Raw genomic sequence first — 21242 nt, 5'->3', positions numbered from 1 at the left:
GTGTCTCAATCTCGGCTCACTGCAACCTCCACCTCCTGGGTTCAAGCAATTCTCCTGCCTCAGCCTCCCAAGTAGCTGGGATTTCAGGTGCACGCCACCACACCTGGCTAATTTTTTTTGTATTTTTAGTGGAGACGGGGTTTTACCATGTTTGTCAGGCTGGTTTTGAACTCCTGACCTCATGTGTTCTGCCTGCCTTGGCCTCCGAAAGTGCTGGGATTACAGGCGTGAGCCACTGTGCCCAACCATATTTTTTCAAAAGTTATTTTATACTTTCCCTAGTGGGCTCAGCTTCCTATTAGGGAGAAGAGATAACACGGATAGTGGTTCAGGGTGGAGGAAAGGACAATGGAAGGACCGCAAATGATAACTTGGTGTCAGAGTTTGCTTCATGTCATTGAAACCCATGTCCGTACCTGGTGCCAAAACAAACTACAAGAGGGTAAATAAACCTGCATAGCACTAGACCGGGAATGGCAGAAACAATGATGGAAATTAGGCTCTTTTAACATAACCATTGACGGGAGCATAAATTGTGACACAGTAGAGCATTTGGCAAAATTATATGGAATTTTTTAATTGGCATTTTGTTCATTTAGTCAACAGGCTACATGAGTGTTACAACTCCCTCTCACACTAACTAGAAATCATCAAAGGGCTCCACTTTTACCAACTTAAACTTTGGTCTACACTCAAAGTCAACATTGTAATCTCTGCCGGGATACTCACACCCATTCAAATCTGGGCACTCACCTCTGTGTTCTGTAAATCACAGTCAGCAGAGCAATGATCACAGCGGTGATCAAACCATAGTCCAATCCCAGGAACAAGGAGGACACAAAAGTGGTAAGCCAGATGGTCTAAGTAAAAGACAGAAAGCTTGATGAAGAACCATGTTAAACATCCCACAAGAGGCAAACATGCAACTAACTGTGCACACACACATGCTACTTTTACCTTGCCTAACTGGATACTGCACATAACAACTGCATTAACTTATCTTTCTCACATTTTTCTTAGCATAATCATATTTGCTCTATGACATATTAACATAGCCATCACCTTTGTTACTTACCAGCTCTATTTTGCTGGTTCTCCAAAAAAAGGGGAGATCTGAGAACTGCATAAACATTCCCTTCAGGTTGACAATCACAATGGCGGACAGCACAGCCTGAAACAGAGCACATCCCCCATGCCTCTCCTCTTGTGTCCACAGAGTACCCTTTGCTGGTTCCTCACTGTCCTCCTGCTGTCCTCCCCATGTCTTCTCCCTACTCACTTCCTATATGGCACTGATGGTAGCTTTGAAGCCATGGACACTTGGATTTTCAGGACCTGGTTAGCTAAAAGGGGCCTTGGAAAATCAGTCTTTTTTTTTTTTTTTGAAATGAAGTCTTGCTCTGTCACCCAGGCTGGAGTGCAGTAGTGCAGTCTTGGCTCACTGCAACCTCTGCCTCCCAGGTTCAAACAATTCTCCTGCCTCAGCCTTCTGAGTAGAGTAGCTGAGACTACAAGCACATGCCACCACACTCAGTTAATTTTTGTATTTCTAGTAGAGACAGGGTTTCACCATATTGGCCAGGATGGTCTTGAACTCCTAACTGCAGGTGATCCGCCCGCCTCGGTCTCTCAAAATGCTAATTGCAGGTGTGAACCACCACACCCGGCTGGAAATCAGTCTGATATCCTAATAGCAAGCCTGCATGGTGGCCAAGAGGTTCAGAATTAAACTTGGTACTCAAGGAATTATTTCACCCATGGTCTTTCTACATTATGATCGTCTCTACTCTATATGGTTTCTGATCTCTACTAGATTAAATGTATCATCATGTAACTATCTTATGAGTATAGGCCACCTCAGATTTTTTTATGAAAGTATAAGGTCATAGAAGGTCAAAGAGAGAAGGGACGTTCAAGATCAGCCAGTCCAAACTCTGACGCTGCAGATAAGGAAACTGAGACTCAGAGGAGTTAAGATGGCTTTCCCCAGTTCCTGCAGGCAGCTGTCAGTAGGTTACAGAGCAGGATCTTGGTCCTAGCCTTGGCCCTTTCTCATGCCATCCTGTGAGGGTTACAGTAAATAACCCTAATATAGCCATAAAAACATAAATAAAATAGCAAAATCTCTACACATGAAAAAAACTTCACCCAAGTCCACATTATACACACCTGGGGCAATGATTCAAAGAGGAATCCAGTTGCTAATATGACCAGCAGAATCATTAATGAGGCCAAACAACCTGCAAGCTGAATGGGAGAAGACACATGGAAGGGGCTTTTAGGAGACCTGAATAAGAGGCAGGGCATAAGTCGGTTTTATTCTTTTGATAATTACTATGGGAAGATCAAGAAAATAAGCATTCAAATAAGTCAACTAAACCACTACATACCTATAGCTCCATCCCATTCCCTCTCTGAAGTTTTGGTTCTTCTTATGGCTTTTAAATGGAAGCTGAAATGCTGAAATACCCTAATTAAAATGCCCTTTCCAGAGGTAGGGGAAAGATATCTGGTGTCAATCTGAGACCCACAAAGGCCACCAGAAGAGTTCAGGTAAGTGTCTGTTGTCCAATATAGGCGCCAGTAGCCACATGTGGTCATTTCATTTTTTTTTTTTTTTTGAGACAGAGTATCACTCTGTTGCCAGGATGGAGTGTAGTGGCGCAACCTCGGCTCACTGCAACCTCTGCCTCCCGGGTTCAAGTGATTCTCCTGTCTCAGCCTTCTGAGTAGCTGCGACTACAGGCGCCCGCCATCACGCCCAGCTAATTTTTGTATTTTTAGTAGAGATGGGGTTTCACCATGTTGGCCAGGATGGTCTCGATCTCCTGACCTCGTGATCCGCCCGCCTAGGCCTCCCAAAGTGCTGGGATTACATGTGTGAGCCACTGCACCCTGCTGGCCATTTACATTTTTAAAAATTAAAAGTCAGGTCTTGGTTGAACTAACCACATTTCAAGTGCTCAAGAGACACATGTTGCTAGTGGCTGCCATATTGGACAGTGCAGATATGGAACATTTCCATCACTGTGGAAAGTTCTACTGGATGGTGCTGGCATACCGCTCACACTCAGTCTCAGGCTTTCATGAACAACATCCCATGTCTGAACTTTGAGGTTTACTGTTAGCCGAGCATTGCATAACTTTCCAGTTTAACTGGAGAATACACCTCTTTCCTATAGATTCAGTTCCTTGTGATTCACTTCAACCAATCATGCCTTTCTCTGATTCACTATACAGCTCACTGGAGCATGGATCTGCAGGCAGAGTAGCTTTGTTTGGGTTCAGAATATAATCAAAAGATTAAAATTTAATTACCACCCATATCACCAGGTCTTAGAGGCCTGTTATGTACACACCTGTGTCTTCCCACCAGTTCCCTCCTGAACAAGGCTTCGAGACAAGGAGCATGAAATTGAAAAGGTCTGGAAGAGTGAGCCAATGGAATTGCATAGTCCCAGGGCAATGAGCTCCTTTTCCATGTAGAAACAAAACACAAAAGAGATAGGTCATTCTTCAGGAAAAAAAGCATAATAGCCCATTTAATACACATTGTCAGCACTACAGTCTATCTCTTCATTTTCCTTTCAGATGTAAGAATTTGTTTAGCATGAGTTCAAAATAGGAATTATGGCATATTTTGTAGTGGGGGGGAGGAAACACTTTGAATTTTTATGTCAGAGATAAATGCTGGGCTCCCTGCTTAGCCTCCTTCTTTCCAAACACATCCTCTACAAAATCTTCTTAATGCTTAAGAAGAAAACTGCACGAAAAGGGACAAACTATTTTTATTGAGAAAGTTATTGTTGATTAGGACTCTTGGCATCTTTTTAATGCCTGGGCTATTGCTCATCAATGAATACATGCCAGTGTCTTCCTGGGGCGAGTCCTGCTCTTAGGTTTACTTTGGGTATTTCTAGTTTGACAACTGCATCTCAGATGAATGTAGAGCATCTAGTTTCTCCTTAGAATACATAAGGTATTGAAATAGACATTGTTATGTCAACATTATAGGTCACAGTGTTTGGATTAAACACCTATCTATGGCTGTGTTATAAAGTAGGTGACAAAGAGAATATTGTGGAGTTAGTGATGAATCATATACCCAACGTTTAATGAACAAAGATAAGCCTTCCTGGGGAGCAAAAACGCTCTGGAAAAACATTTAATTCTAAGCTGTGAGCTTTAAGAACAGGGATAACATTACAGGTTGAATAAATACATGCTTCAGATACATCAATCACCAGTAAAAAAAAGTTTTTCTACCAAGATAGATTAGTTCTTGTGCCTTCCACAACTGACGTTGGTGATTGTACTGCTATGAAACATCTGCAGGAAACTGATTATCTTTACCTGATTGCCGTCAACCTGGTAGCCATGTTTATTTGCTAAGGTCTTGGCCATGGAGATGGTCACTGAAAATCCAACGATGGCTATGGCAATGGCATCTACGTACACAAGGTGGAAGAGGCTGGTGTCCGGATTGGCTGGAGGTAGCAGCCTGAAAAGTCAAGCTGACTTTAACTTGTGTTGTGACCACAAGGGAAAAGAAAAAAAACCCCTGCGACTGCAGGGAAGCATTTTAGGGGGGTATTATCTGCAAATGAGGTGATCAATGTTTAGGTACTTATTTGCTCTGGTTAGCAAAAAGGAGGGCCCTCCTTGACACAGAGAGGATCTTTTCAGGCTCAAACTGCAGAGTGCAGCTTTCTACCTGGATGGGTTATCAGAAGACATCAGATGCCGTTTTATTTATAAAAGGAGTAACCTCATACCTCATGGTACCGTAATGGCAAGTGTAAGACACAGAAAGCAGGAAGAAGAGAGGGTCAGCAAAGTGCTCGGATGCCACCAGGCATCTGAACCCAAGTCCTGGGGTGGGGAGGAGCATAGTCTAAGGGTTACCTTAGAGGAGAATTAATGTCCTGGCAATGCTAGGCACCCCATACTTCTCCCCCTTGTCATCTGATGTAAGGACTCTGAGTCTGCTACCTCTTCCTTTTTTTTTTTTTTTCCCTAACCAATTAGCTGAGTTTGTAACACGGGAAGGGAGCAGCAGAAGACTATACTCCTTGGGTGTCACCTAGGAATCTTTTGAATTTGGAGGAGACAAAAGTATGACTCCTGGAATCCCACAATGGAGAACCCAGCTTTTGTGGTACATACTTGTAGTCTGGGATTCTTATCCTAAAGAAACAGAATAGGGATTCCCTAGCATGTTATGGGGAGAAGTGGGCAATAGGAATTTTCAGACATTCCACTCCAATTCAAGGCATTGGGCTAAACAATAATAGCAATAACTTAACTGATACTAATAATTATAATTATTACAATAACAAGCATTCATTACGTGCCTTCTCTTTGCCAGGTTCTGTGCTCATTTAATTATTTTCAATGGCCCAGTGAACTAGGCACCATTATAATTTTACAGATGAAGAAAATGAGGCATAGTGGGGTTCAGCAACTTGTACAAGGACAAGCAGCTCATCTACCAAGTACAACAAAACCATGAAGAACCTGCTTGGCTACAGCTATTTCTCTTACTATGTCATAGCGCAGTGACGGAAGGGATGTTTCACGTCATGGAGTAAGGAAAGAGCGGAAGAAAGGGAAAGGAACCTAGTGTCTATTAAGGTGAGTTTACCTGCTACATACTTTACATAGTCGTCTCATTTTTCCTCACAGCACTCCCATTACATAGGTTCCACTATTATCCCAATTTATAGGTGAATAAATGGATTTTGACAGACGTTAAGTGATTTTCCAAAATGGAGCAGGGAGTCAAACCTGGGGGGTCTGACTATAAAATCTGTTGTCCTTCCCTGCTGTTTGCTGCACAGGCATGAACTAAGAGGGAAGGCCTAGGAGCAGGTTTGGGCCTAAGGGAATAAGAATATAAGAAAAGGACGTATTTTGGAATGAGTTAAGGAAAGTAAATAAACAAACAAGAAAACAGGATACAGTGCTATGACTGGGATCTTTAATAGTCAACTGTCACTTTCTGGGCACTGCAAAATGCACTGCTCATCTACCACGTATGACAAAACCACAAAGAACCTGCTTGTCTATAGGAGATGCATTTATATATGTATGTATGTGTATATAGAAGCGTGGTAGTTTGCTTCCATTCCTCCCATACGTAATTACATGTGCATGACACTCCCCCAATCTAGATGTGGAATCTGTTTCCCCTCCAGCTATATCTGGGCTGGTCTCATGATTTGCTTTGAGCAACAGGATGTGGTGGAAGTGATGCTGTATGAGTGCCTTAAGAGGCCTGGTAAATTCTCTGCTTTTCTTTCCTGTTGCTCTGAGCCCCCATGTAAAGAGGTCTGGCAATGCTGCTGAAGATACCACTTGTAGAGAAGATGCCAGCCAGCCCTCACCTGTTCCAGTCACTCCAGCTGAAGTGTCAGACATGTGAGTGAAGCCCTCTTGGATCCTCCAACACTAGTCACACCTGCAGACATCTGCAGATGCATAAAAAACCCCAAGTGAGACCTGCCAAAGAACCACCCAACTGAGCCTAACCTAGTCTAAATAATTATGAGCAAACTAATGGCGGCTGTTTCAAGTCACTGTTTTGGGGTAGTCTGTTATCAGTGGAGCAATAAGACTCACAGGTAACTGAAATGGTATGATTGTATGTAGATAGGTAGGTAGGTATTTGTTACCTACTTGGTTTTGGGCAATGTTCCAGAAAGATAAGGTTTCTGGGTAGCCAATTTCCAGAAATGTAAAGTCTTTTTTTTTTTTTTAAGTTAAGCTGTCACATATAGAAGGGAAGCAGTATGTTTGAGTACAATGCAATAGGAAAAGGAAGGTATTAAGTAGAAAGTATAGTGACAAGTAGAGGTGTGTGTGTGTGTGTGTGTATATATATATATATATATATTTTTTTTTTTTAAGATGGTATTTCACTCTTGTTGCCCAGGCTAGAGTGCCATGGCATGCGTGATCTTGGCTCACGGCAACCTCTGCCTTCCGGTTTCAAGTGATTCTCCTGCTCAGCCTCCCAAGTAGCTAGGAGCGCCTGACACCACATGCAGCTAATTTTTGTATTTTTACTAGAGACGGGGTTTCACCCTGTTTGCCAGGCTGGTCTGGAACTCCTGACCTCGTGATTCGCCTGCCTTGGCCTCCTAAAGTGCTGGGATTACAGGTGTCTGCCACCATGCTCGGCCAATAATATGTTTTTAAAATGTACAGTTAGAAAATATAGATGAAGCAAAGAAGTAACATGATTAGAAGCTAAAAACTCATTGAAATAACAGTCTTAGAACCCATTACTAATAAGTAATTCACATGACTTGAATGCTGTGTGTTCAGGTGTTCACTCACTCCCTTCCATGCATTATCTCCTGTAGTTCTCACAACTGCCCTTGAGATAAGCACTAATTACCACGCCCACCTGGCAGGTGAGGAAACGAGGCTTTGAGAAGATAAGTGGCCTGCTTAAGGTCACACAGCTAGTACGTGGCAGGCTAGGATTTAGGTTGTTTTGCTCTTAAATCCTATGTCACTCAAGGAGAGATTTTTAAAACTATTAAATTTAGGAAAACAAAAGAAAACAGAAAACCACTTGCCACTATTGGTGGGATTGTAAAATGGTGTAACTGCTATGGGAAATAGTATGAAAGGCTCTCAAGAAAGTAAAAACAGATCCAGCAATCCCACTTACAGGCATATACCCAAAAGAACTGAAAGAAAGGTCTCAAAGACATATTTGCACACCCATATCCACAGCAGGAATATTCACAATAGCCAAGAGGTAAAGGCAACCCACATGCTCATCAATGGATGCATGGAGAAATAAAATACAGTATATATCCACAATGGAATATTATTCAGCCTTAAAAAAGGGAAGAAAATACTGCCATATGCTACAATATAGACAAACTCTGAAGACATTATGCTAACTGAAATAAGCCAGTCACAAAAAGACAAATGTTGTATGATTCCACTTACATGAGGTATCTAGAGAAGTCGAATTCATAAAAACAGAAAGATGAATGGTGGTTAGTAGGGGCTGGGGGAAGAAGAAAAGAGGAAGCTCTTGTTTCAGGGGTACAGAGTTATAGATTTGCAAGGTGAAAAAGTTCTGGAGATCTGTTTTACAATAATGGGAATATATTTAACACTACTGAAATGTACACTTAAAAATGATGAAGATTGGCTGGGCACGGTGGCTCATGCCTATAATCCCAGCACTTTGGGAGGCTGAGCTGAGTGGATCACTTGAGGTCAGTAGTTCGAGACCAGCCTGGCCAACATGGTGAAACCCTGTCTCTATTAAAAATACAAAAATTAGTCGTGTGTGGTGGCACATATCTGTAATTCCAGATACTCAGGAGGCTGAGGCAGGAGAATCACTTGAACCCTGGAGGCAGAGGTTGCAGTGAGCCGAGATTGTGCCATTGCACTCTAGCCTGGGCAAAAGAGTGAGACTCGGTCTCAAAAAAAAAAAAAAAAAAAAAAAGCCAGGCGCAGTGGCTCACACCTGCAATCCCAGCACTTTGGGAAGCTGAGGTGGGCAGATCATCTGAGGTCAGCAGTTTGAGACCAGCCTGGCCAACATGGAGAAACCTCGTCTCTAATAAAAATACAAAAATTAGCCGGGCACGGTGGCTTACGCCTGTAATCCCAGCACTTGGGAGGCTGAGGCGGGTGTATCACGAGATCAGGAGATTGAGACCATCCTGGCTAACACGGTGAAACTCTGTCTCTATTAAAAACACAAAAAATTAGCTGGGTGTGGTGGCGGGAGCCTATAGTCCCAGCTACTTGGGAGGCTGAGGCAGGAGAATGGCATGAACCCAGGAGGTGGAGCTTGCAGCGAACTGAGATCGCGCCACTGCACCCCAGCCTGGGTGACAGAGTGAGACTTCGTCTTAAAAAAAAAAAAAAAAATTAGCCGGGTGTGACAGCACACGCTTGTAATCCCAGCTACTTGGGAAGCTGAGGCAGGAGAATCGCTTCAACCCGGGAGACGGAGGTTGCAGTGAGCCGAGACGGTGCCACTGCACTACAGCCTGGGTGACAGAGCGAGACATCGTCTCAAAAAAAAAAAAAAAAGTTTAGACAAAATTTTCTTATGTGTTTTTTACTACAATAATACTAAAAATAAAATGCACCCAATGATTATTTTTCATTGCAAGAGTACTAAAGTAAGAGGTAGAGGCAATAGATCCATTGATTATGGTTACTTAAAACTACTTTCCTACCCTAGAGGAAGTGTTCCAACGACATCCACATTGTATGATTCTTTCAAGTTAAACCCAGCTGAAATGCCAGTTCCCATTACCACCTAAAAAGACACAAATCCAAATGCACCTTTAGAGATGAATGTTCAAATACTGCAAAAACCAGCTTCAAATATGTTAGTCAAGTCAAATCTATTCTCACTTTTAACATTCAGATTTAAAAAGAATTACCATTAGCTTCAACAATTCTGACTTCTCTTAATGACCCACCCCACATAATTAAAATGAACTCTACAGTTTATGACCTGGAATTTTCTTCATGCTTTGTCCTTTTCTCCACTGAGGTGTCTGGCTACTTGACTGCAACAGAAAAAGGTCATAAAGCCTTTCAAACGTTGACCTTACCTTTAGGGTGGTGAAATGAGTCTGTGGCCACAACGTTATAAATAAAGGATATTTAACTCTGTGCTTTGAGGGTGGTAAAATGACACTGTATGATTACAAAACGTACATCTGGATTTAGAATCCTCCTGGTGATCTTGTTTCCAGGACAGCAGTCCCAAGTGTGGTGATAGGGCCCCAGCAGCAACCCACAGCTGTCTCCTCCCATTTCAGCTACAAAGTCAGGGTAGAACTGGACATCAAACAGAGGGTCACGGTACATAAGGCCATCCTGGATTGGCAGGGCATTGATTTACTTGGGGTGTAAAGTACAATCCCTCATGAGTTACAAGAGAAACATAACAAAAGGTGAGATAGCAATTTGCTCCATGCCCAGGAACTATTGCCTATAGAGCTTTCTGAGAGAGTTATCCAACAGAGAAGAAATCAGAGCTGGCCAGGGAAGGAAGCCAGTCCCTCCTGAGGAGGGCCACTGCAGGAAACAAATAATAAGGTAAGCTTATTATCAGAAACAGCAGCCTGGGAGACCAGGGGCATGGGGGATTCTGGCTCTTTTGATGGAAGGATCCGTTTCTGTTGAAGACAATTATTTTCATCACCCTTAATTGCATTTTTTGTGCATCTCTAACTAGGGGAGTGCCTCGAATATTTAAATCCACACAATATATATGGCTTAAGCTCCTGGAGCTTTACTTTTATACAGTGGTAAGTAATTTAAACCATTGTTTTCTTATTAACACAAATAGATGTATTATAAAATTGAATGCAAAACTCAAAAAATATTTTTATAATAAAAAATAAATTTGACAGTTAAAGGGAGTCATAAAGATGCTGTCTCTAAGCTTTCTAGAATTCTGGGAAACCATTACCCTGGGAAACATGGAAAAGCCTTTAAAGGGAATCTAGGAAACAGAATTAGTAACCCAAAGCAGGAGAGGCAAGCTGTGTCATTTACTTCATAACTGGGGCTTGCCTGCCTTCTTTCCCTCGCAAGGGTGCTCAGAACCTTTTGCTGTACTCCAAGTCAAAACGGGAACTCTGTGCCTAGCCCCAGTGAGAGAAGAGGTTTTGAAACTGTTAGAGATATATTTTGTTTTGTTTTGCCTGTTAAAAGGTACTAATGCCATATAGACAAGACTGAAAAAAAGAAAAAGTTTGAAGGTATGGGTTTCCTTGTGAGCTACACCAGCCAGTTGTTTTCATAGCTAGAACTTTTTCTATAATTTGGATCAGACACCTATACTCTTCATTTCTTTTTAAAATATTTAAATTTTTTATTTTATTATACTTTAAGTTCTGGGATACATGTGCAGAACGTGCAGGTCTGTTACATAGGTATACACGTGCCATGGTGGTTTGCTGCACCCATAAACCCGTCATCTACATTAGGTATTTCTCCTAATGCAATCCCTCCTCATGCCCCCCACCCATGGACAGGCCCCAGTGTGTGATGTTCCCCTCCTTGTGTCCATGTGTTCTCATTGTTCAACTCCCACTTGTGAGTGAGAACATGTGGTGTTTGGTTTTCTGTTCCTGTGTTAGTTTGCTGAGAATGATGGTTTCCAGCTTCATCCATGTCCCTGCGAAGGACAGGAACTCATCCTTTTTTATGGCTGCATAGTACTCCATGGTATATATGTGACACATTTTCTTTATTTAGTCTATCATTGATGGGCATTTGGGTTGGTTCCAAGTCTTTGCTATTGTGAATAGTGCTACAATAAACACACGTGGATGTGTCTTTATAGTAGAATGATTTATAATCCTTTGGGTATATACCCAGTAATGGGATGGCTGGGTCAAATGGTATTTCTAGTTCTAAATCCTTGAGGAATCGCCACACTGTCTTCCACAATGGTTGAACTAATTTACACTCCCACCAACAGTGTAAAAGCATTCCTATTTCTCCACACCCTCTCCAGCATCTGTTGTTTCCTGACTTTTTAATGACCACTATTCTAACTGGCATGAGATGGTATCCCATTATGGTTTTGATGTGCATTTCTCTAATGACCAGTGATGATGAGTTTTTTTTCATATGTTTATTGGCTGCATAAATGTCTTCTTTTGAAAAGTGTCTATTCATATCCTTTGCCCACTTTTTGATGGGGTTATTTCTTTCTTGTAAATTTGTTTAAGTTCCTTGTAGATTCTGGATATTAGCCCTCTGTCAGATGGACAGGTTGCAAAAATTTTCTCCCATTCTGTAGGCTGCCTGTTCACTCTGCTAATAGCTTCTTTTGCTGTGCAGAAGCTCTTTAGTTTAATTAGATTCCATTTGTCAATTTTGGCTTTTGTTGCCATTGCTTTTTTTGTTTTAGTCATGAAGTCTTTGCCCATGCCAATGTCCTGAATGGTACTGTCTAGGTTTTCTTCCAGGGTTTTTAATGGTTGTAGGTCTTAACGTTTAAGTCTTTAATCCATCTTGAGTTAATTTTTGTATAAGGTGTAAAAAAGGGGTTCCGTTTCAGTTTTCTGCATATGGCTAGTCAGTTTTCCCAACACCATTTACTAAATAGGGAATCATTTCCCCATTGCTTGTTTTTGTCAGGTTTGTCAAAGATCAGATGGTTGTAGATGTATGGCATTATTTCTGAGGCCTCTGTTCTATTCCACAGGTCTATATATCTGTTTTGGTACCAGTACCATGCTGTTTTGGTTACTGTAGCCTTGCAGTATAGTTTGAAGTCAGGTAGCGTGATGCCTCCAGCTTTGTTCTTTTTGCTTAGGATTGTCTTGGCTATGCGGGCCTTTTTTTGGTCCCATATGAAATTTAAAGTAGTGTTTTCTAATTCTGTGAAGAAAGTCAATAGCAGCTTGATGGGGATAGCATTGAATGTATAAATTACTTTGGGCAGTATGACTATTTTCACAATATTGATTCTTCCTATCCATGAGCATGGAATGTTTTTCCATTTGTTTGTGTCCTCTCTGATTTATAGTTCTCCTTGAAGAGGTCCTTCACATCCCTTGTAAGTTGGATTCCTAGGTATTTTATTCTGTTTGTAGCAATTGTGAATGGGAGTTCACTCATGATTTGGCTGTTTATTTTTGGTGTATAGGAATACTTGTGATTTTTGCACATTGATTTTGTATCCCGAGACTTTGCTGAAGTTGCTTATCAGCTTAAGGAGGCTTTGGGCTGAGATGATGGGTTTTTCTAAATATACAATAATGTCACCTGCAAACAGAGACAATTTGACTTCCTCTCCTCCTATTTGAATACCCTTTATTTCTTTCTCTTGCCTGATTGTCCTGGCCAGAAGTTCCAATACTATGTTGAATAGGAGTAGTGAGAGAGGGCATCCTTATCTCATGCTGGTTTTCAAAGGGAATGCTTCCAGTTTTTGTCTATTCAGTGTAATATTGGCTGTGGGTTTGTCATAAATAGTTCTTACTATTTTGATATGTTCCATCAATACCTCATTTGAGAGTTTTTAGCTCGAAGGCTGTTGAATTTTCTCGAAGGCCTTTTCTGCATCTATTGACATAATCATGTGGTTTTTGTCATTGGTTTTGTTTATGTGATGGGCTATGTTTATTGATTTGCGTATGTTGAACAAGCCTTGCATCCCAGGGATGAACCTGACTTGATCATGGTGGATAAGCTTTTTAATGTGCTCCTGGATTCAGTCTGCCAGTATTTTTTTGAGGATTTTTGCATTGATGTTCATCAGGGATGTTGGCCTGAAATTTTCTTTTTTTTGTTGTTGTGTCTCTGCCAGGTGTTGGTATCAGGATGATGTTGGCCTCATAAAATGAGTTAGGGAGGATTCCCTCTTTTTCTATTGTTTGGAGTAGTTTCAGAAGGAATGGTACCAGCTTCTCTTTGTACTCTGGTAGAATTCGGCTGTGAATTCGTCTGGTCCTGGAGTTTTTCTTTTTTGGTTGGTAGGCTATTAATCGCTGCCTCAATTTCAGAACTTGTTATTGGTCTATTCAGGGATTCAACTTCTTTCTGGGTTAGTCTTGGGAGGGTGTATGTGTCCAAGAATTTATCCATTTCTTCTAGATTTTCTAGTTAATTTACATAGAGGTGTTTATAGTATTCTCTGATGGTAGTTTTTTTTGTTGTTGTTATTGAGACGGAGTCTCATTCTCACTCAGTTGCCCGGGCTGGAGTACAGTGGTTTGATCTTGGCTCACTGCAACTTCTGCCTCCCAGGTCAAGCGATTCTTCTGCCTCAGCCTTCCTAGTAGCTGGGACTACAGGCGTGGGACACCATGTCCAGCTAATTTTTTTTATTTTTAATACAGAGGGGGTTTCTCCATGTTGGCCAATACGGTCTTGATCTCTTGACCTTGTGATTCACCTGCCTCAGTCTCCCAAAGTGCTGGGATTACAGGCGTGAGCCACTGTGCCCGGCCAGTAGTTTGTATTTCTGTGGGATCAGTGGTGATATCCCCTTTCTCATTTTTTATTGTGTCTATTTGATGCTTCTGTCTTTTCTTCTTTATTAGTCTGGCTAATGGTCTATTTTATTAATCTTTTCAGAAAACCAGCTCCTGGATTCATTGATTTTTTTGAAGGGTTTTTCTTGTCTCTACCTCCTTCAGTTCTGCTCTGATCTTAGTTATCACTTGTCTTCTGCTAGCTTTTGGATTTGTTTGCTCTTGCTTCTCTAGTTATTTAAATTGTGATGTTAGGGTGTCGATTTTAGATTTTCCCACTTTCTCCTGTGGGCATTTAGTGCTATAAATTTCCCTCTAACCGCTGCGTTAGCTGTGCCCCAGAGATTCTGGTATGTTGTGTCTTTGTTCTCATTGGTTTCAAATAACTTATTTATTTCTGCCTTAATACTGTTATTTACCCAGTAGTCATTCAGGAGCAGGCCCCTTTTTTTTCAGTTTCCATGTAGTTGTGCAGTTTTGAGTGAATTTCTTAATCGTGAGTTCTAATTTGACTGCACTGTGGTCTCAGAGACTGTTTGTTATGATTTCTGTTCTTTTGCATTTGCTGAGGAGTGTTTTACTTCCAATCATGAGGTCAATATTAGAATAAGTGTGATGTGGTGCTGAGAAGAATGTATATTCTGTTGATTTGGGGTGCAGAGTTCTGCAGATGTCTATTAAGTTTGCTTGGTCCAGAGCTGAATTGAAGTCCTTAATATGCTTGTTAATTTTCTGTGTCACTGACCTGTCTAATATTGACAGTGGGGTGTTAAAGTCTCCCACTATTATAGTGTGGGAGTCTAAGTCTCTTTGTAGGTCTCTAAGGACTTTGCTTTATGAATCTGGGTGCTCCTGTATTGGGTGCATATATATTTAGGATAGTTAGCTCTTCTTGCTGCATTGATCTCTTTATCATTATGTAATGCCCTTCTTTGTCTTTTTTGATCTTTGTTGGTTTAAAGTCTGTTTTATCAGAGACTAGAATTGCAACCCTCTGTTTTCTTTGTTTTTTTTTTTTTGTTGTTGTTTTTTGCTTTTCATTTGCTTGGTAAATCTTCCACCATCCCTTTATTTTGAGCCTATGTGTGTCTTTGTACACGAGATGAGTCTCCTGAATATAGCACACTGATGGGTTTTGACTCTTTATCCAATTTGCCAGTCTGTATCTTTCAATTGGGGTATTTAGCCCATTTACATTTAAGGTTAACATTGTTATATGTGGGCCAGGTGTGGTGACTCATGCCTGTAATCCTAGCACTTTGGGAGGCTGAGGCGGGCGGATCACCTGAGGTCAGGAGTTCGAGACCAGCGTGGCCAACATTGTGAAACTCCATCTCTACTAACAATACAAAAATTAGCCGGGCGTGGTGGCAGGCACTTGTAATCCCAGCTACTTAGGAGGCTGAAGTAGGAGAATTGCTTGAACCCAGGAAGTGGAGGTTGCAGTGAACCGAAATCGCGCCATTACACTCCACCCTGGGGAACAAGAGCAAGACTTTGTTTAAAAAAAAAAAAATCGTTATGTGTGAATTTGATCCTGTCATTATGATGCTAGCTGGTTATTTTGCCCATTAGTTGATGCAGTTTCTTCACAGTATCGACGGTTTTTACATTTTGGTATGTTTTTACAGTGGCTGGTACCGGTTGTTCCTTTCCATATTTAGTGCTTCCTCAGGAGCTCTTGTAAGGCAGGCCTGGTGGTGACAAAACCTCTCAGCATTTGCTTGTCTGTGAAAGATTTTATTTCTCCTTCGCTTATGAAGCTTAGTTTGGCTGGATATGAAATTCTGGGTTGAAAACTCTTTTCTTTATGAATGTTGAATTTTGGCCTTCACTCTCTTCTAGCTTGTAGGGTTTCTGCAGAGAGATCTGCTGTTAGTCTGATGGGCTTCCCTTTGTGGGTAACCTGACCTTTCTCTCTGGCTGCCCTTAACATTTTTTTCTTCATTTCAACCTTGGTGAATCTGATGATTATGTGTCTTGGGGTTGCTCTTCGTGAGGAGCATCTTTGTGATGTTCTCTGCATTTCCTGAATTTGAATGCTGGCCTGTCTTGCTAGGTTGGGGAAGTTCTCCTGGATAATGTCCTGTAGAATGTTTTCCAACTTGGTTCCATTCTCCCCGTCATTTTCAGGTACACCAATCAATCGTAGGTTTGTTCTTTTCACATAGTCCCATATTTCTTGGAGGCTTTGTTCATTCCTTTTCATTCTTTTTTTTCCTCAAATTTTGTCTTCAAGCTTTATTTCATTAAGTTGATCTTCAATCTCTGATACCCTTTCTTCTGCTTGATTGATTTGGCTATTGATATTTGTGTATGCTTCACGAAATTCTTGTGCTGTGTTTTTCAGCTCCATTAGGTCGTTTATGTTCTTTTCTAAACTGGTTATTCTAGTTAGCGATTCATCTAACCTTTTTTCAAGGTTCTTAGCTTCCTTCTATTGGGTTAAAATATGTTCCTTTAGCTCGGAGAAGTTTGTTATTACCCACCTTCTGAAGCCTACTTCTATGCATTCATCAAACTCATTCTCCATCCAGTTTTGTTCCCTTGCTGGCGAGGAGTTGTGATCCTTTGAAGAAGAGGCATTCTGGCTTTTGGAATTTTCAGTTTTTTGCACTGGTTGTTCCTCATCTTCATGGATTTATCTACCTTTGGTCTTTGCTGTTGGTGACCTTTAGATGGGGTTTTTGTGTGGACGTCCTTTTTGTTGATGTTGATGCTATTCCTTTCTGTTTGTTAGTTTTCCTTCTGACAGGCTCCTCTGCTGCAGGTGTGCTGGAGTTTGATGAGGTCCACTCCAGACCCTGTTTGCCTGGGTATCACCAGTGAAGGCTCAGAACAGCAAAGATTGCTGCCTGTTCCTTCCTCCAAAAGTTTTGTCCCAGAGGGCACCCGCCAGATGCTAGCCAGAGGTCTTCTGTATGAGGTGTCTTTGGCCCCTACTGGGAGGTATCTCCCAGTTAGGAGTTACGGGGGTCAGGGACCCACTTGAAAAGGCAGTCTGTCCCTTAGCAGAGCTTGAATGCTGTGCTGGGAGATCTGGTGCTCTCTTCAGAGATGGTAGATAGGAATGTTTAAGTTTGCTGAAGCGGCGACCACAGCTTCCCCTTCCCCCAGGTTCTCTGTCCCAGGGAGATGGGAGTTTTACCTATAAGCCCCTGATTGTGGCTGCTGCCTTTCTTTCAGAGATGCCCTGTCCAGAGAGGAGGAACCTAGAGAAGCAGTCTGGCTACAGCAACTTTGCTGAGCTATGGTGGGATCCGCCCAGTTGGACCTTCCAGGTGGCTTTGTTTACACTGTGAGGTGAAAACTGCCTACTCAAATCAGTAATGGCAGGTGCCCCTCCCCCTACCAAGTTTGACCATCCCAGGTCGACTTCAGACGGTTGTGCTGGCAGCGAGAATTTCAAGCCAATGGAGCTTAGCTTTCTGGGCTCTGTGGGAGTGGGATCCGCTGGAGCTAGACCACTTGGCTCCCTGGCTTTAGCCCCCTTTTCAGGGGAGTGAATGGTTCTGTCTCACTGGTGTTCCAGGCACCACTGGGGTATGAAAAAAAACTCCAGCAGCTAGCTCAGTGTCTGCCCAAACAGCTGCCCAGTTTTGTACTTGAAATCTAAGGGAATCTTGGTGGTGTAGGCACCCAGGGGAATCTCCTAGTCTGTGCATTGTGAAGACCATGAGAAAAGCATAGTGTCTGGGCCAGAATGCACTGTTCCTCACAGCACAGTCCCTCACAGCTTCCCTTGGCTAAGGGAGGGAGTTCCCCGACTCCTTGTGCTTCCTGGGTGAGGTGATGCCCCACCCTGCTTCATTTTGCCCTCCGTGGGCTGCACCCATTGTCTAACCAGTCCCAATGAGGTGAACCAGGTACCTCAGTTGGAAATGCAGAAATCACCTGCCTTCTGTGTTGATCTCGCTGGGAACTGCAGACCAGAGTTGTTCCTGTTCGGCCATCTTGCCAGCCCTTTACCCCCAAACATACTCTTCATTTCTTTTGAGACAGAATCTTGCTCTGTCACCCAGGCTGGAGTGCGAGGTGCGATTTTGGCCCACTGCAACCTCTGCCTCCCAGGTTCAAGCAATTCTCATGCCTCAGTCTCCCAAGTAGCTGGGTTTACAAGTGCATTTCACCACACCTGGCTAATTTTTTGTATTTTTAGTAGAGACAGGGTTTCACCATGTTGGCCAGGCTGGCCTCGAACTCCTGGCCTCAAGTGATCTGCCTGCCTTGGCCTCCCAAAGTGCTGGGATTACAGGTGTGGAGCCACCACACCCAGCCTACTCTTCATTTCTTCTCCTTGTAGCTCCCACACATGTGCAAACAAGTCCCAGGATGCCAAGGGCACTCTATGGGACACTTTGGATATTAAAAGGTCCCCAGTGAAACAGTGACATCTATTGGGCACTGTGCAAACTTCTAGTTGGCAGTAGTTCACAGTTTGAATACTGTGTTCCTTTCAATAATGCCGTATCTTTGCAAAGCTAGGTGTTCAGTGGTTGCTGTGAAGAAAAAGCAGGAACCACATACATATTCATGTGAACAGGAAATGAGGGTAGCAGTGCCCTTTTTGATTCTGAGATTTGAGGATCTATGCAGTTTCCATCAGGCATATGCATTCCATGATTAAATAATTGTGGTTACTTAACATAATAAAATATTTTTATTCCAATTTATGTGCATATTTTTAAAAACAACTATGAAGTTGTTAATCATAAATATTATTAAAGTGTTTGGAACTAACTACTTAATAAATGGAACTGTGAGGTATTTCTTTTGGCTTAGGAGTGTCAAGGGATGGAGAAAGTTTGGGAACCTTTGCTTTGTCAAAACGGAAATGGATTTTTTTTTTGGTTACTAAAGTAATATGTGCTCATTATAAAAGAATTAGCCAACAAAAATTTGAGGAGAAAATCTTCCATAACCCCATCACTTATAATTAATGTTAAAATTTTCATGTATAGTCTTACATATAATTTAAAAAATCATCTGTGTCTATGTTTTAAGGCTTTTTCTTTTTACTTTCTTGTCAATGAATTTGTCAAATTTCTTCGACAAATTGTAACCTTCTTTTGGCAGAATTGAGAGCAAAACATTTCTTTCATCCACTTCAAAATCTCTTACAGAAATAAGTAAATGCAGTCGTAGAAGCTGAATAGGTCATTGACCCAAGGTGACTTACCGCAAAGAACTCTAAAGGAATAGGCGCCGGCAATTTCTCTTTAAATCTCTCATTAAACTCCTTGCCACCCAACAGCAAACCAAAAACCATCAGCCCGACGCCTAGGGAACACACGTTGAGGTTTTTAACATTCTGCAACACAGCAACTGTACTCTGTAACACAGTGAACGCTGGATGTTTATATCAAGAAACTGCCCCTGAGAGAGACAGAGACTGTCTAGTGCACTAGTTCACATCAGCCATTCCACTGGGTATTTCTAGTTAAAAGTTCTCAGGCTGAAATCTCTCTTTGTAGCTTCCACCAATTAGGAGGTATTTTTACCCAGTCTACAACTTTACAGTTGTTACTCTTTTTTTTTTTTTTAAATAGTTGTTATTCTTTTTTTTTTTTTGGAGACACAGTCTTGCTCTGCTGCCCAGGCTGGAGTGCAGTGGCATGATTTTGGCTCACTGCAACCTCTGCCTCCCAAGTTCAAGTGATTCTCCTGCCTCAGCCTCCTGAGTAGCTGGGATTATCGGTGCCTGCTGCCACGCCCAGTTAATTTTTGTATTTTTAGTAGACATGGGATTTCAACATGTTGGTCAGGCTGGTCTCGAACTCCTGACCTCAAGTCATCCGCCCACCTCAGCCTCCCAAAGTGCTGGGATTACAGCTGTGAGCCACTGCACCCAGCCTTATAGTTATTCCTATCAAACAATTATTCTTATCATATGCTGATGTCTCAATGTAATATTATAAAATTCAGAAAAGGAACCCTGAAGCTGAGTCCTGAGCACTTGGAAAGAATTAAGGGTTGATAGCAAAGTACTCCAAAGGTAAATACATAGCAAAGCTTTTAGGAGCTCAAAGAAGGAGAAAGTATTGTTAGCAGGACTTTGAAGTCAAGAGTGCTGATGTCTGGGAAAGGAACTTAGGAGAACTAGAGAAGAAATCCACTTAATTATATCCCAGGGTTACCAACCGGGCACCTCAAATATAGTCAATTCTCATTTGAAACCCAATAAAGTAGACTTCCTGCTCAGCCCAGGCCATGCACCCTTTCCTATCGATGCCTAGAGTACTCAGTATGTTTATTTCCTTTGTGACAAGGCATTTCGAGAAGTCTCAGAGTAAGAAGTACGGTAACAGCTATTATGGGAGACTAAGAATTTTGTTATTTAGAGAATATTCCTAAAGTCTGATTCCATTTTAACCAGTCAATGACTCAATCTAAATGTCACTTCCTCAAAGTGCCTTTCCTAGACCCCTAATCTCAAGGTCTTCCTATTTAACTTTCAGAGCAGCTGGTACTTCTCCTTCATAGCACGCAACACAAATTGTAATTGATTACACATGTATGCAATTAAAGGTTTACTATCTTCCCACTGGACTGAAAGTTCCAGAGGGAAAGGCCTGTATCTTCTCAGCTCACAGCTGCATCTTGGCACCCAGTGCCTAGCACATAAATACCTACAAAGACTACAGGCCTCTTTCCAAGGACAGCTTTAACAGCATCTCAGAGGTTTTGATATGTAGTACTTCTATCAATTAATGCTAATTATTTCCTAATTCCCTCTTTATTCATGGGTCATTTAGAAATGTTTTTTGGTTTCTAAATATGTGGGAGTTTTAAAGCTATGTTTAGTTTTTGATTTTTAATTATATTGCACTGTGTGAAAAAACATTGAATTTTTAGAATTGGTGATCAGTTTCACGTGATCAATTTCAACATGATCAGTTAGTACCATTGTTCCTTAAGTGCTTGCAAATAATTTATATTTTCTCTGAGTTTGGTAAGGGGTCTATGTAACTAAAAGATTTATGTTAGTTAAATCTTTTACAGCCTTATTTTTTTTTGCCGGTTTGAATTAGCAGTTGGTTTTTTTTGAGACGGAGTCTCACTCTGTCGCCCAGGATGGAGTGCAGTGGCACGATCTCGGCTCACTACAAGCTCCGCCTCCTAGGTTCATGCCATTCTCCTGCCTCAGCCTCCTGAGTAGCTGGGACCACAGGCGCCTGCCATAACACCAGCTAATTTTTTTTTGTATTTTTAGTAGTGATGGGGTTTCACCGTGTTAGCCAGGAT

At 41.8% G+C, this 21242-nt stretch overlaps 1 protein-coding gene across 3 annotated transcripts in view; it reads right to left on the bottom strand.

Moving 5' to 3' along the window:
- The window catches only part of SLC26A5 (solute carrier family 26 (anion exchanger), member 5), a 90128-nt gene that overhangs the window by 35222 nt on the left and 33664 nt on the right, over positions 1-21242 (bottom strand). For 2 of the 3 annotated variants that reach the window (XM_011985196.1, XM_011985183.1), the window contains exons 8-14: positions 19177-19329; positions 9225-9307; positions 4354-4501; positions 3360-3473; positions 2170-2247; positions 1076-1171; positions 754-860 (exon numbers count right to left, since the gene is read on the bottom strand). In XM_011985196.1, coding sequence (XP_011840586.1) covers positions 754-860; positions 1076-1171; positions 2170-2247; positions 3360-3473; positions 4354-4501; positions 9225-9307; positions 19177-19329 — 779 coding nt within the window. The remainder of the gene's footprint in view (positions 1-753; positions 861-1075; positions 1172-2169; positions 2248-3359; positions 3474-4353; positions 4502-9224; positions 9308-19176; positions 19330-21242) is intronic. The other variant, XM_011985188.1, reaches the window with a different exon arrangement.

The sequence above is a fragment of the Mandrillus leucophaeus genome, unplaced genomic scaffold (genome assembly GCF_000951045.1).
Source record: "Mandrillus leucophaeus isolate KB7577 unplaced genomic scaffold, Mleu.le_1.0 Scaffold1068, whole genome shotgun sequence".
Lineage (NCBI taxonomy): Eukaryota > Metazoa > Chordata > Mammalia > Primates > Cercopithecidae > Mandrillus > Mandrillus leucophaeus.
This window is presented reverse-complemented; position numbering and strand designations above follow the sequence as displayed.